General features: G+C 41.2%; 1 protein-coding gene across 4 annotated transcripts in view; it reads right to left on the bottom strand.

The window, feature by feature from the left end:
* LOC125453648 (anosmin-1) overlaps positions 1–13780 on the bottom strand; it is a 209486-nt gene that overhangs the window by 121578 nt on the left and 74128 nt on the right. For 2 of the 4 annotated variants that reach the window (XM_048533481.2, XM_048533480.2), the window contains exon 3: positions 702–812. The exons of the other annotated variants lie outside the window; for them this stretch is intronic. In XM_048533481.2, the coding sequence (XP_048389438.2) occupies positions 702–812 (111 nt within the window). The remainder of the gene's footprint in view (positions 1–701; positions 813–13780) is intronic. 4 annotated transcript variants of the gene reach the window in all.

Raw genomic sequence — 13780 nt, 5'->3', positions numbered from 1 at the left:
GTGCAGACTCTGTGGGCCGAATGACCTCTACCTGCACTGTAGGTATTCTATGGTCCTTCGATAACCTTCTCAATGCAAGATGCAGGTGTGGTCTGTGTTGTGAGTCTGTGTTTCCTCAGCTTCCTGCGAGTGATTGCGAGAGGTTGGTAAATGGCAGGTGACAAAGCCTGTGTAGCTGGGGCTTGCAGACTGTATCTTACGATGTAATTTAGTGGTGAGTAACATGTTTGATGCCTGTACATGTCCCTGCCTGCAATATCCACACGTTCACCACACTGACCCCCCATATCAGATGGAGCCACAGGATTGACCTCCTGGCCTGCAGAGCACAGACCCCCAGACTGAGAACACCCCGACCAAATCCCTCCATTCGTGCCATTGCAGGGGACACCAGCTACTAGCATTGAAAGGTAACAGCCAGCGGTGAGCTAAAGTCAGAAAGTACCAGCTCTAATGTCATGTCAAGATTTCACAACAGCTGCCTGGAGGGCCGAAGGGCCTGTTCCTGCGCTGTATTGTTCTTTGCTCTATCTTATTTGGCGGGTTGGTTAAGATCAGAAGATGAATATTAATTAGGCAAGTTGTGTTGTTTTTAAGGCATTTCGCAAGCTTTCATCCCCCTTTGTGAGAAAGCTGCATCATTACCCAGCTAAAGTGCAAACGATACAGTGAGATACTTCCAACATCACGGTAGGCCTCACCATAGCTCCCGCCTGATATGGCCACAAATGTTGCCAAGGCCCATGTTGCTCAGAATCCACTCTCCAAGCTGTTGCTGTTGCTTTACTGACAAGCTCCACCAAGCCTTCGAACTGAAAAGAATTGATAGAGATATTTTTTTTAAAAAACTGGCAGAAAGAATAATTAAATATGACTACTGGGATTGGAACAGGTAATATTTTAACTTGGCTTCACAGTGCCAGTTGTTACTGGTACTTACGGACAGATTTTGATTTGGGAGAGCATAAAATGGGTGATGACAAGTTCACAAGGCACTTCTCAGCAAACACTAAAGGCAGTCTTTTCACACTTTCGCACAAAGTCAACTAACCCCCCAACTTGGCTCTGTCCAGGTTTCTGACCGTTTCAAAATGTCTGTTCAACTATATCAGACCAGTCAGCACTGCACTAACAAATGTAATTCCCTATTGATAGTCATGTTGCATCAAGTGCAGTGCTATTCCTCTTTTGTCTTTTTAAATGGTAATGAAATAAGGAAAGGAATTAAAGTGAAGAAGGACTGATCGTTTCATTTGTTATGCATTTAATTTTATATACAGAAGAACCGCAGCTTGAAGGAGCAGCCTAGATTCAGTGTGTCAATTCATTGTATTTGTTAGACAAGTAATGAAGCAAGGAAATGTGTAAATAGCTCAGCAGGATTCCATTCTGAATGATAGCTTTGGAGAACCAAGAACAGTGTATGCAAAGGATGCCTGAATATGCCATTACTAAAGAGGAGCACGGAAACAGGTCACAGCTCCAAACATTGGGATGGATTTCCACAGCCCAGTAGGAATAGCCTTGGAGGTGGAGGTGGAGGTGGAGGTAGGGGTGGTGGAGGGTTGCTTTATGTCAACAAGAATATAAAGAGGCACAGGCCATGTCAGTGAGGCTCTCTGATCTATCGCCACTCTTGGGAACATTCCCAGGGTTGCACTGGTTAACAGTAACACTCCTGATGCCCAGGAGTGGGCAGTCAATGTCAAAGCATACCCCACTGGGGAAGACCCTCCACCTTCCTGCCAAATGTAGATTCCGCCAGCTCATTGGAAATGGCCTCTGTGCTGCAGGGACACATCAGAACCAGAGTCTCCATGCTCTAACGACAGGACCACATTAAAGATATAATCAGATGTCCAATCCTTCGGAGGGATTTTCCTGATATCCCTAATGATTTTTAGTCCTGCAATACAGTCCTACAGCCTCTAGTGCAGCCATTCCATGGATAGCAGAAGGGATCTCTACACATTGAACCACCCTCATCAGTACTAACCTGTCTCGGGAGCTTACACTGCTCCCAATGGAACAAATGAGTCTGCGGATCTAATGGCCCTGTATTTGGGTTTGTATCCCCATAGAGGCAGCCAGTTGGGAGGCTGCCTTTTAGATGACAGCCCTGTCATTCTTGCTGTCAACAAGATTGACCTCCATTTTGATTAGTTTATTCAGCCGAAACAGACATGATGGGTTGAATGGCCTTTTTGTGTGCTATAACTTTTCTTTGGTTCCAACAGTTAACTGGATTTCCCACTCCACAGATTCTGTCAGATGTTCCCAATACCCTCAGCAGTTTTTGTTTTTACACATAGAAATAGGAAGAGGCAAAACAGCCACACATACCTTCCACCACTCAGTTAGATTCAGTTCGAAGCTTTACCTTGTCATGAATGCTGAACTTTGCAAGATGGCTATGTTTTGAAAAGTAACTTTGCCTCCAAGTGAAACAAGACTATTCCAGATAAATATGTCAACATGCCAGAGATATGCCCATATAATCTGATTGTCATTGGGAGTGATTCTCAAACAGAACCGATTATGACAGCATACCAGTTTTAAAACCTTTTTGACCATTCCTTACGTAAGAAGATCAGCTGTTGTTTGTGCAGAGAAAATAAGGAATTACTGCTCTGGGGAAGCAGGATTAGTGTCAACGACCAAACAAGATGTTTCCAAGAATTCACAAGAAAGAGAACAGAACAGACAGGGCTCTCGAAAATTTAAGGGATGTGGACCCACTGCAGTTTACCATACTGGTGCTAATCATACATGGGAAAACATTTGGATTGGAGTGATCATTCACGTACTCTGGAAATTTCAACCTGGTGTGGCAGGGAGACAACAGACTTTGCTGGAGAAGCTATGGGACTGTTCCTGTAATGCTGCACATCGAGCAGAAGTATGATGTACAGTGAAAGAGTCTGTAGAACATATTCCAGTTACATTAACTAACCAATGTGTGAGTATCTTTTCTTTAGTTCAATGTATTATTGCATTATTAATACAACTTACCTGAATGATTCCTGGGATAGCAGTAAGGACGATGAGGAGAGACTGGGTCAGTTGGGACTGCATGCACAGGAGTCTAGAAAAATGGAGATAACAAAGTGTGAGGCTGGATGAACACAGCAGGCCAAGCAGCATCGTAGGAGCACAAAAGCTGATGTTTTGGGCCTAGACCCTTCATCAGAAACCAAAACGTCAGCTTTTGAGCTCCTACGATGCTGCTTGGCCTGCTGTGTTCATCCAGCTCCACACTTTGTTATCTCGGATTCTCCAGCATCTGCAGTTCCCATTACCTCTGTCTAGAAGAATGAGGTGGGATCTCACAGATATCTATAAAATTCTAACATGAGGCCGAGTAGCATTATTACTGGACTGTTAATGCAGAGGCTCAGATAATGCTTGTGTTAGCTAGGTTCAAATCCCACTGTGGCAGATGATGGAACTTGATTTAAATGAAAATCTGGAATTAAGTAGATAATGATGGCCATTAAATCACTGTTGATTGTCAGGAAAACCAATCTGGTTCACTAATGCTCTTTTGGGAAAGGGAATTTGTTGTCTTTGCCTGGTCTACCTGTGTCTCCACACACAGTGATGCTGGGTTGATATTTAGCTACCCTCTAGGCGACAAGGGATGTGCAATAATGTTGGCCTAGCCAGGGACACAAACAGTGCATGAATGAATTTTTAAAAAAAGGACTATACATGGTAAACACCGGAAAGGTGCTCCACGTGACTGAAGTGCAGAACCAGGTGTTACACTTTGAGGATACAGGACTGAGATGAAGAGAAGTTACTTCACTCAGAGCATGGTGAGCCTGTGGAATTCTAAACTACAGAAAGAAATTGAGACCAAAACACTGAAAGTTTTCAACAAGGAGTTAAATACCATTCATGAGTTTAAGGGATCAAATGGAATGGGGAGAAAGTGGGAAAAGGGGTGAAGTTGGATGGTCAGCCATGGCTATATTGAACAGCAGAGCATATTTGAAGGGGTCCTGTTCCTATTTTCTATGATTCTGTGATGTGCTTTGGTTCTTTCTGTCAGTTGTGAAGAAATTCATCTTTGAGGGATCATAAAATCTCAATCCAATTTGCCCATCTTTGCTTGATCCCTTGATAACCCATCTAATGAAATTCTACCAATGGCTGCCTTGCATTTGGGAGGGACTCTGAGATCGAGGCTGATAACAAGTATAAGTAAAAAAACTTAAAGCAAGAATTATTCTTTGATTGTAAATGTGCAATATGTGCTGCTGTGTATTCTGATTTGTTTATTTGTCTAATATTAACTTTTTTTATGCTCTTTGTTGAACCTAAACTGACAAACCACAACTTCAAAAACGACCACCACCCCATGATAACAGTTCACAATATACAGCTAGTTCAGAGCATTCTCTGAATAACATACATTTGAGAACAATTCAAGAAACTTCTTTGATGTCTTATTGGCATTAGGAAGTGATGACACACAATTCCCACTTTGCATGTAAATTTACAAAGGACTGTACCAAAGTGATCATAAACTAGGGAGTATCTGACCTAACTGTTCCACAGAGCCTCATACTAAAGATTCCAGGGTCAGGCTCTCTTTATTTTCCCATTTCGCCCAGGTTTGATGTCTAAGTAAAGCTTTCTTTTCATGCTAACGGTTATTAAATATATCATGCACGGTCTTCCATGCAAGCTGATGAACTAGTACATAAACAAAGTGTTAAACGTGAAGAGTAGCGTACCACAGTGATGTGAGCAGTGAATTGACATGGGATTTCAGAGCAAGTAATGAAGAGTAAAAAGGTCAATACAATTTGCACACCATAACCTCACCCCTCACTGAATCATTCAGTGTTCATTCCATACTTATAACAAGCATTAAAAGTTTTCTTTGCACAATTCAGTTTTAAATCTAATGCATCTGGTAACAGCTTTTCATTCCTAAAATGGAGGGCATTATGGTTCACACTGCACAAAGAGAAAGGAGCAGCAGTGACAGATCAGCCCCATTTAGAAATTCCTGAATTTATAGTAGTCAACCCTGCAAAGAATGTACTGGTGTCAATGAAGCATGGTCCCGTCGTGGATTTAGTGCCAGTTTTATATCGGGAGGAAGGTAGTATAAACACAGTAGTTACAAAGCTCTGATAGAGCGATCAGAACCCTTGCTGTTAACAGGCAGCTGAGACACCAGTGCGTAATGACATCTTCATCTCTTGCTATCACACAACTGCTGTTTGCTAGACATCTGTCCCTGGACTCTGCCTGAGCCATAAACTTTCATCTTGCCCCTCTGTGACAGGGTCAGTTCACATCACTATTTTCACAGTACCTGGAAGAAAGTCTCATGCAGCTGTATTGGGTATAACTGCAAATGGAGAAGTGGAATTTTCATTTCCCGCCCCCCACCCAGTATTTAACATTAGAATCAACTTCTCTAGTGAAGAGACATTTTGCAATAGATCACATTTTGTTTCTGTAGAAGTAACATCACTAAATTAGATAGAAGCTGTCAATCTACTACAACAGTACTTGCACAAATTCTGCTTAAGACAAAATAAAACAGTTACGCAGAGCTCTTCTGGTGCTTGAAATTGCAAATAGTTTACATGAAGGCATTACTAGCAGCAATGGTTGCTCTCTCAAACAGGTCAGTCAGCACATGAAACGGAAAAGGACAAGTTGTTCATCAGAACTTGTTCACTGGCAGCACTGACTTGCCTTTCTCAAAATATGGCTAAGACCAGCATTTTTGATTTTCTGAAATTCGTGATTTTTTCATATACTTACAAAGGTTTGTAGGTTTTTGTCGTGTTCAACATAAAAGCAGGATCCTGCAATACACAGTGATCTAGGAACTACCAAGCTGCGTTAAATATGAATGTTCATAATAAGGGTGCACAGAGGCTTGTGAAAAACGTGTATTTTTCTAAGTGCCCTACAGACTTGACTCCATTCATTTTGGTTCCCAATTCATTCCCTTTTACAATATCAGTCTCATCCTGAAGAACATATTGAGCCTTTCGTTTAATGTATTTTTAATTTCCTCGCTATTTTCTTTCTCTCAAAACTTTCTTCCCAGCTGCAGTCATGACTTCCAATCTCGTCTTCAGAGCTCCAACACATTTTACATCCACATCCACCACCCAGAGTGTGAATAATGAGTCTCACAGATATCAGTCAACAGTTAAGTCCCGAGACCAAATGAAAATTAACAACCGTAACCAGATCTAGCTCTTCCTGCTGGGATTCGCACAGCCTCCCATCAGCACTCTCACCACCCAGAAGCAGGGCTGGTGCATCAGCGTGGATGGGGAAGCTGGTCAAGTCCGTTGCCTTTATCTGGATCTCTGCACACAGCTGCTTGTTATTGCTGCATGCCGTTTTGCATGCTCCAGAAAGGAATCTTTAATTCCATACATTTACAATGAGCAAATCTCACCTCAATAACTTTCAGCTGGAATAATATGAACGAGGTGGTGGCATGATGTGCAGCAGCATTTCCAATGTACAGGAGGATGATCAATTTGCTTAATCTGAAACTTATGCTTCTCTGATCTTGAAATGATTTAATTTTGAAGCGACACAGAAAACAATCCTTTCAGCAGCTTCCAGTTGACCCTGAGGTGCTTTAATATACAAATCTGCTTTTCATCAATTTCCAGTAGTGCCTCTTTAATGTGGAAGGAAAGTCTAGGGGTATATTTTTTATATTCCAACAGCCACTCAAATATCTATACAAAACTTGCATTTATGTAGCAGTTCCAGTAATAAACCCATCCCACGAGCATCTCAAAATGTCTTACAGCCAGCGAAAGTTATTTTTAATACCATTGATGTGGTACAGGAAACACAGCAACCATTTTGCAAACTCCTCCATGCAACAATCTGATAAAGATCAGGTAATCTGTTTTCTTTCTGATGTTGCCGAAACACCAGGAACTCTTCCTGCACATCTTCAAAATGGTGTTATGGTGCCTGTTGTATCCACCCAGACAAGTTTTTGGGGCCTCAGTTTAATACTTGAAACAAAAGGTGGCATTTCCCTCATTGCAATAACACCTTTACACTGATGCTTAAATGTCAGCCTAGCTTTTCTTTGTGCTCAGGCCCTACCATGGAGCTCCAGTTAACCAGCACTAGGTTATCACCGCTAACTCACCAAGTGTCTTTGCATTTTATCAACAGAATTCCGCCACTTCAATTCAACCAATCTTTGCATTTTTAGAAAAAAACATCTTTCATGAGATGTGGATGGAACTAGTGACCATCTCCAGTTGCCCTTGAGAAGATGGTTATGAGTTGCCTTCTTGAATCTTGAGTCTGTATAGCCTAAGTGGAGCCAAAATGATGTTGGGAAGGCAGTTACAGATTTTGACCCAGTGACACCATAGGAACATCAGCAAGATCAAGCATTTAGAGTAGAGGAAATACTCTTTGGATGTCGTTACATGTTGCACACGCAGAACACAAAGCCAGCAAACAACACTTCATTATTATGTTGTGTCATTTACAAGTTCTGGATTCCTGAAGAGAAACACGATAGCCTAAAATTTGTTCATAGACAAATACACGCTGGCCAAAACAAATACACGACGTCCAATTTCAGTGTGATATTTTAGTAAAGGACCTATCATCACCCTGATACTAGCCCCAGTTCTTTGGCACATCAAACCTTCTTGTGCCCCTGTCTCAGGCTAAACCAAATGGTTCACAATCCAAATGTCTGTTCAAACTTAAGCTGAGTTTTATATTTCGTTGTCTTCCAGCAGCCTTCCTTCTCATGTCCCACCTGCCATCACCTCTGTGACAGCCAATTCACTACTGAAACCCTCTTCCATGCCTCCTCCATCTCCAGCACTGAAGCTGCCATGGCTTTCTTCCCAGCATCCTCCCTCCATCAACTCCACCTTTTCTACGTTACCATTCCAAATGTTGGAATGTCATTATCCTCCTAGTTTGCACTAACTGTCCAACACCAGCGCATCACAATTTAAAATTCTCTTCTCTCCTTTAAATTCTTCCAGGGTCCCAAATCCTCCTCATCCCTGCCAACTCATACCACCTACACCCTCACTTTAACTCTACATTCCTGTCACTCCAACTTCACTTATTTCCTCCTCAATCCCCCATCCTCCCACTGTTTACAAAGCCTTCAGACACTGACATCCTCACAACTAGGAGAGAGCACACATCCGATTGCTTCTCATCCAAGACTTTCCTGAGACATGATCCCAAAAGATGACATTTTGAATTTTAAGTTTTACTGCCCTCAACAGTTTTGCTGGTCTCATCAGGTCAGGCTTTTTAGCCCAACAGATTTCAGCCCTCGTATGGCATACGTTTAACAATGACAAACCTGACAGCATATCACTGAAATGCTACTGGAGCTAATCTATCTGCAGAGGCTTCACCCAAAACATTGTATGTATCTGTGCAAATAATTTCCTTGTTTATGAAGGAACCAAGTGATTGAAGATGCTTGAACTGACCAGGGATTGAACGAAGAGATTATTCTGCCTGGTAGAAGCCTTACTTTTATAGTTTGTGACCAAAGATCATTTCTGTGTTTCTCTGGGGGGCATTGAAGTAATTCCAGTCAACTGGGGGTGTTCTACTGAATCCCTACAGTCCTACAGTGTGGAAACAGGCTATTTGGCCCAACAACTGATCGTCCGAAGAGCATTCCACATAGACTCACCATCACCACATCCCCTCCCTTTGCCTGTAACCCTGCATTTCTCACGGCTAATCCATATTACTTACACATTTTTGAACAGTGGGAGGAAACCATAGCACCCAGAGGAAACCCACATGCATACGAGGAGAATGTGCAAACTCCACACAGGCAGTGACCCGAGGCTGGAATTGAACCTAGGTCCTTGATGCTGTGAGGCCAATGGTGCTAACCACAGAGATACCATGCCACCCGTGTTAGTGAGCCTTCATAACATCCTAATGAATGGAAAGCAGTGTTAAAGTCAAGAACTTCAACTCTCCTTAAAGGTTCTGAGAACCAACAGCAAAACTTCAACCTATCACCACAAAAGTCAATTCTTTTCCTGCCTAAATATTTCCACCACCCCCCCCCCCCACCCCACCATCCCCGACCACCACCCTTACTTCTAAAAGTTCTCAGCAGGTCCAAAAGAAAGTGTGAAGAATGTGGCTGTGAAGTTCTGGCTCAGTAAGGTCGGTGAGGAGAATTAGGCAACTCACCACCACTTTCTCGAGGACACTGGGCCTTACGACTCCCACATCCAGTGAGCGAATAAAAAAAAATTGCCTTCAACCTATTTTTCAAGGCATAAAATGGAAAACAAGAGGTGACTGATTGACGCTATTTGGTTCTATATTTAATACCCTTGTGCAGTCAAGAAACATGAGACTATCCAGGAAAAAGCAGTCCCATTGATTGGGACCCCCCACCACCCTGCAAGCTTAAAAATTGAGTCATTCTATCACCAGTAGGTGGTGGCTATGGTATTTACCAAATACTGAATGCTTTGCAGCAATTTGCCAGCAGTTCTTTAATATCACCAACCAAACACATGATCTGTATCACCTAGATGGTCAAGAAGAGGAGAAGTTTGAGAACACTGCCATGGCACGCTGCCCTTCAAGCTGCATGCTATCCTGATTTTGAACTGTACCATCACTTCTTCACCTTTGGCTAAATCAAAATTCTGGAGCTCCCTCCCTAACAGCATTGCAGGATTACCCCGACCACACGAGCTTCAGCAGCTCAAGCACAGGGATCACCACCCAACTTCTCAAATAAGGGCTTGGCTGTAAACACTGGCCTTAGCAGCAACAACTTTTTTAAAAAATCAATTGTACAATCGACATTAGCTTATAATTATCCAGAGCTTTTAATGTTTACATAAAGTGTCCTCCAGGCACTTCAGGAACAGAAATAAGGAAAATGGAAATTGCATTTAAGGAAAGAATAGGGTCAAGAGAGTTGATTAGTCAAAGAATTGGTTTTTAAGAAATGGAAGCAACTGGGGAACGTGATGTTTAAAAAATTCTGGACCGCATATTATAACTTTTATTAAATTCTATGTAACAGTGTGAATATGACAGACTTTATTTTATTTATGAATGGAATCACTGAAGTTGAGATACTTTTCAATTTAACTAATATTATCATCTTCCTATGAAATTTCTTTGCTACTATTTTAACAGCTGGTGAGCCTTTCAACACTTGCAGTAAAATATTGGTCAAAGAGACTTCATAAAAAAATGGAATAAACAGATTTCTTATTACCATTACACAGCATTATTTCATCCAAAAAACTCTTGTTCCTCCTGGGATCTCACACTCTTAAAAGGATTTTTAGTTATTCTCTCTCACTTTTACCACATTCTATATTTCTTTAGTGGTGAACAAATGGTCAATCACAGTGACCAAATTATTCAGTGGCGTCTATTTTAAAATACGAGCATAATTTCTCAAAACCAACTGTCCAATATGCCAGAGTTGCCTAAAGATGGATATTTTTAGAAATTGCCAGGCATATTTTTTAAAATGTACTTAGTGAAAATTAATTTATCTGGGCACTGCTTGGCACCAGACTGGTTATCTCCAAGCAACTATTTGCCACAGTTCACCACATATTGTCCAAAGTGCCCAGCCTGAAATCTGGCAAAATCCAAATTATGCCAAAATCCAAAATTCAGCACAACCTCAGTCTCTGGGCTGCAAGCCTTGAGAGTGTGTGTCAGTTCAGAAGCAATATTCAAAAAGCCCAGAGTTTTTCCAAAGAAGTAACTGGATTGCATGTAAACTATTATTCAATATATCAGCTGTCTTTTTTTTTTGTACGGTCATTTTTGGCTTTTTAAGTTAAGAGATCAAAAGTAAATTAATTATTTAACCTGAGAGAAATCCAGTGCAAGAGAGGCATACAAAAACCAATGGTGGACATCTTTTATGATGCATTAGATTCACAAGAAGTATATGACAAAAAGCAGATGACTCATTTCTCTGCTCGCCAACCCCTGAAATGATACTAGATACCCCAGCCTCCCCGCACAGATAAGAGGCAAATTTCCTGAGGTAAACCACAAAGGACAGACTCTGTCTCCCCACTTTGTTGTGTGATTGTGGAGGAAATGTAGAAAGGTTTGATGTGAAATTGTGACCACCAATTTTGATTCAGATCCGACAGACATCAGAGAATTCCCCTCATAACAGTTCTGGAGAAGTACATCTCTTTCTTTGATGAACCTTTGAAAAATACATTAAAGGGAATCTAAGACAAGATTTTTTTAAGACATCCATTAAGCAAACAGCCTTGTTTCGGAAATTTTCGCTTTGCATAGTGGGGAAACAGCAGGGAGATTCCCTGCCTTAGATGTGTTTTGGCAGGTACTTCAGAGCTGGCTAATCAACATCTTCATGCCAATTGACTGGAATTTACAGTTGATTAACATCCGCCATTCAGTCACTACAGATTCTTTCAAGATTGACTTTTGACTGGATAAATTAAAAGTCAATGGAAAAGCTGTACAATAAACGAGACACTTCATGTAGTTGCCTGACTTCACACATTGCATTCACTGATGCAGATAAAGTGAAGCGAAAGGGACAATTAATGCCTTCGTGTGCAGGTTTTAAGGGCTCCTTTGAAAGCTGTACTGCACAATTGCACAGACGAGACGCCCTGTTCAACGTCTAGGGCAGGCAAAGCTGAAAATTCTAGAACAGTAAAGGCAGGCAGACATGTTTCTAATTCCTTGATGCGTCTCTGTGCAATTCACAAGAGATATAATCCAAACAAATAGCTTGTTGGTAGAATTTTAAGAGATTGCCCTTGGAGAATGTTTACTTTTTCAGCAAATGAACTAGGCCAGGTTCATACTCACTCATACAGCTTGCATTTGGTGGGAATTTTTCATGTGATAAAACAGCACAAGAGTTTTACGGAAACAACAACCAAACATTCAGCAATAACTAGAACAAGGTATTCAAAGCACTGATCAAAGGAGGTGTCGAGAAAGGTTTGCACAGGAGTTCAGAGTTACACATATGAAGAATATTGCCGATAGAGTAATAGGAGAAAGCAAAGCAGGCAGGCACCCCACCACTGACAAATTTAAACGTAAGGGTACCTTTAAGTTTGTGGTGTTGAAATACTTAAAGATAATGGGATGACAGGTGAACCGGATTTGGTGCAGAAATTTAGGCAAATTCAAGTTGATGGAGTGCAGGGAATGAGAATCAGACCAGAGAGGCATTCGAGTCCAGGTTAAGAATGATAAAAACACATATGAGGCTCTGAACTGAAGAGGGAAGACATTACTGAGGTGAGCATGGGGGCTACTGTTTTTGTGATAGACCGGATATGAGGTCAGAAGATCAGCTCAGAAGGGAAATATTCAGAAAGTTATATCATTACAAATGATGTAAGAATATCTGCACTTTCCCCTACTTAGTTATAAAATTGTATTCTTAGTCAAATATATTTAGGTCATATTTCTACCTGAATAAGCCAATCTATAAAAATGATAATGGCCATGACAAGCAATTGAATATCATGGGTCTTTACATATTCAAATGTCCTGTGCATTAGTAAAACTTTGTCCTCACACATTCAGTCTAGCCAACAATATTCATGATGCATGTAATCAAATTCCTGTCAAAGAATTACCCAAAACTAACAGAATTGCACCATCTCATCGTGTAAAAAATACAAAATCACCACAGGCTTGGTTCTAGATAAAATTACAGAATCACAGCACAGAACACAGCACCGAAGGAGACTATTGATGCAACTGTGCTTTGAAAACAGCACCCCATTAGTACCATTCACCTGCTGCCTTCTCATTGTGCTGCAAACGACTCACTCGTATTTATCCAATTTCCATTTACAAGTTATTACACAATTTGCTTCCCCCATGCAGTGCATTCCAGATCTTAACATTTTGCTGCATATTTTGTTCTTCATGTTACTTCGGGTTCTTTTGTGAGCCATCTTAAAGCTATGTTGTTTAGGTACTGGCCCTTTTGCCACTGTGCACTTGCACATTGTTTTCAGAAGATTAACATTTCCAGATGTTTTAAAATGAGGCATTATTTTTTGAAAATAAAAGGCTCTCTTATTCCGCAAAAGGTTAAGGTCATGAGAAGTCAGACCCTCGCAGCTTCCTATTTAAAGTGCCAATGAACCTTTCAAGTTGTTCAGAAACATCCTAAAATGTTTCACAAAGGCAGGATGAAAATCAGATGTCACTACAAAGAGGAGATTAGGAGAAGTGATGAAAATCTGGTCAAAAAGCTAAGTTTTCAAAGGGGTTGTAAAGCTGGGGAGAAGTCAGGGAAGTGTTTGAGAGCAAATGCTGAGAGAGTCTGAGTCTGGGTCTGGACAGCTGAGGGTACAGTTACCAATAATGCGATAAAGAAAGATGAGGAGGTCCAGGGAGTGTGGTAGAAGATTCAGAGATAAACAGTAAGCAATGGAGATATTAAAACACAAAAATGAGAATGTTACATTTAAGGTACTGAGCAATCAGGAGCTGATGTTGGTCAGTGAGGTAAACGGCGTTGGACAAACTGGGTTAGGTACAGGAGAGGATGGGATTGGCAAAGTGTTGGGCGAACTGAGCTTGGGGACTGTAAATTCTGGTGAAGATGAAGCCACAGGATAATTAGAACAAGGGACTTTAGCAGAGTTGGGAGAGGAGAAACCATTAGGTTCCAATACTGTGAAATGTGTAGTCCACTTGCTTTTGAAGTATGAGCATTACTTTCTGCATAAGTTACATATTACTTACA

The sequence above is a fragment of the Stegostoma tigrinum genome, chromosome 6, assembly GCF_030684315.1.
Source record: "Stegostoma tigrinum isolate sSteTig4 chromosome 6, sSteTig4.hap1, whole genome shotgun sequence".
Classification (NCBI taxonomy): domain Eukaryota; kingdom Metazoa; phylum Chordata; class Chondrichthyes; order Orectolobiformes; family Stegostomatidae; genus Stegostoma; species Stegostoma tigrinum.
This window is presented reverse-complemented; position numbering and strand designations above follow the sequence as displayed.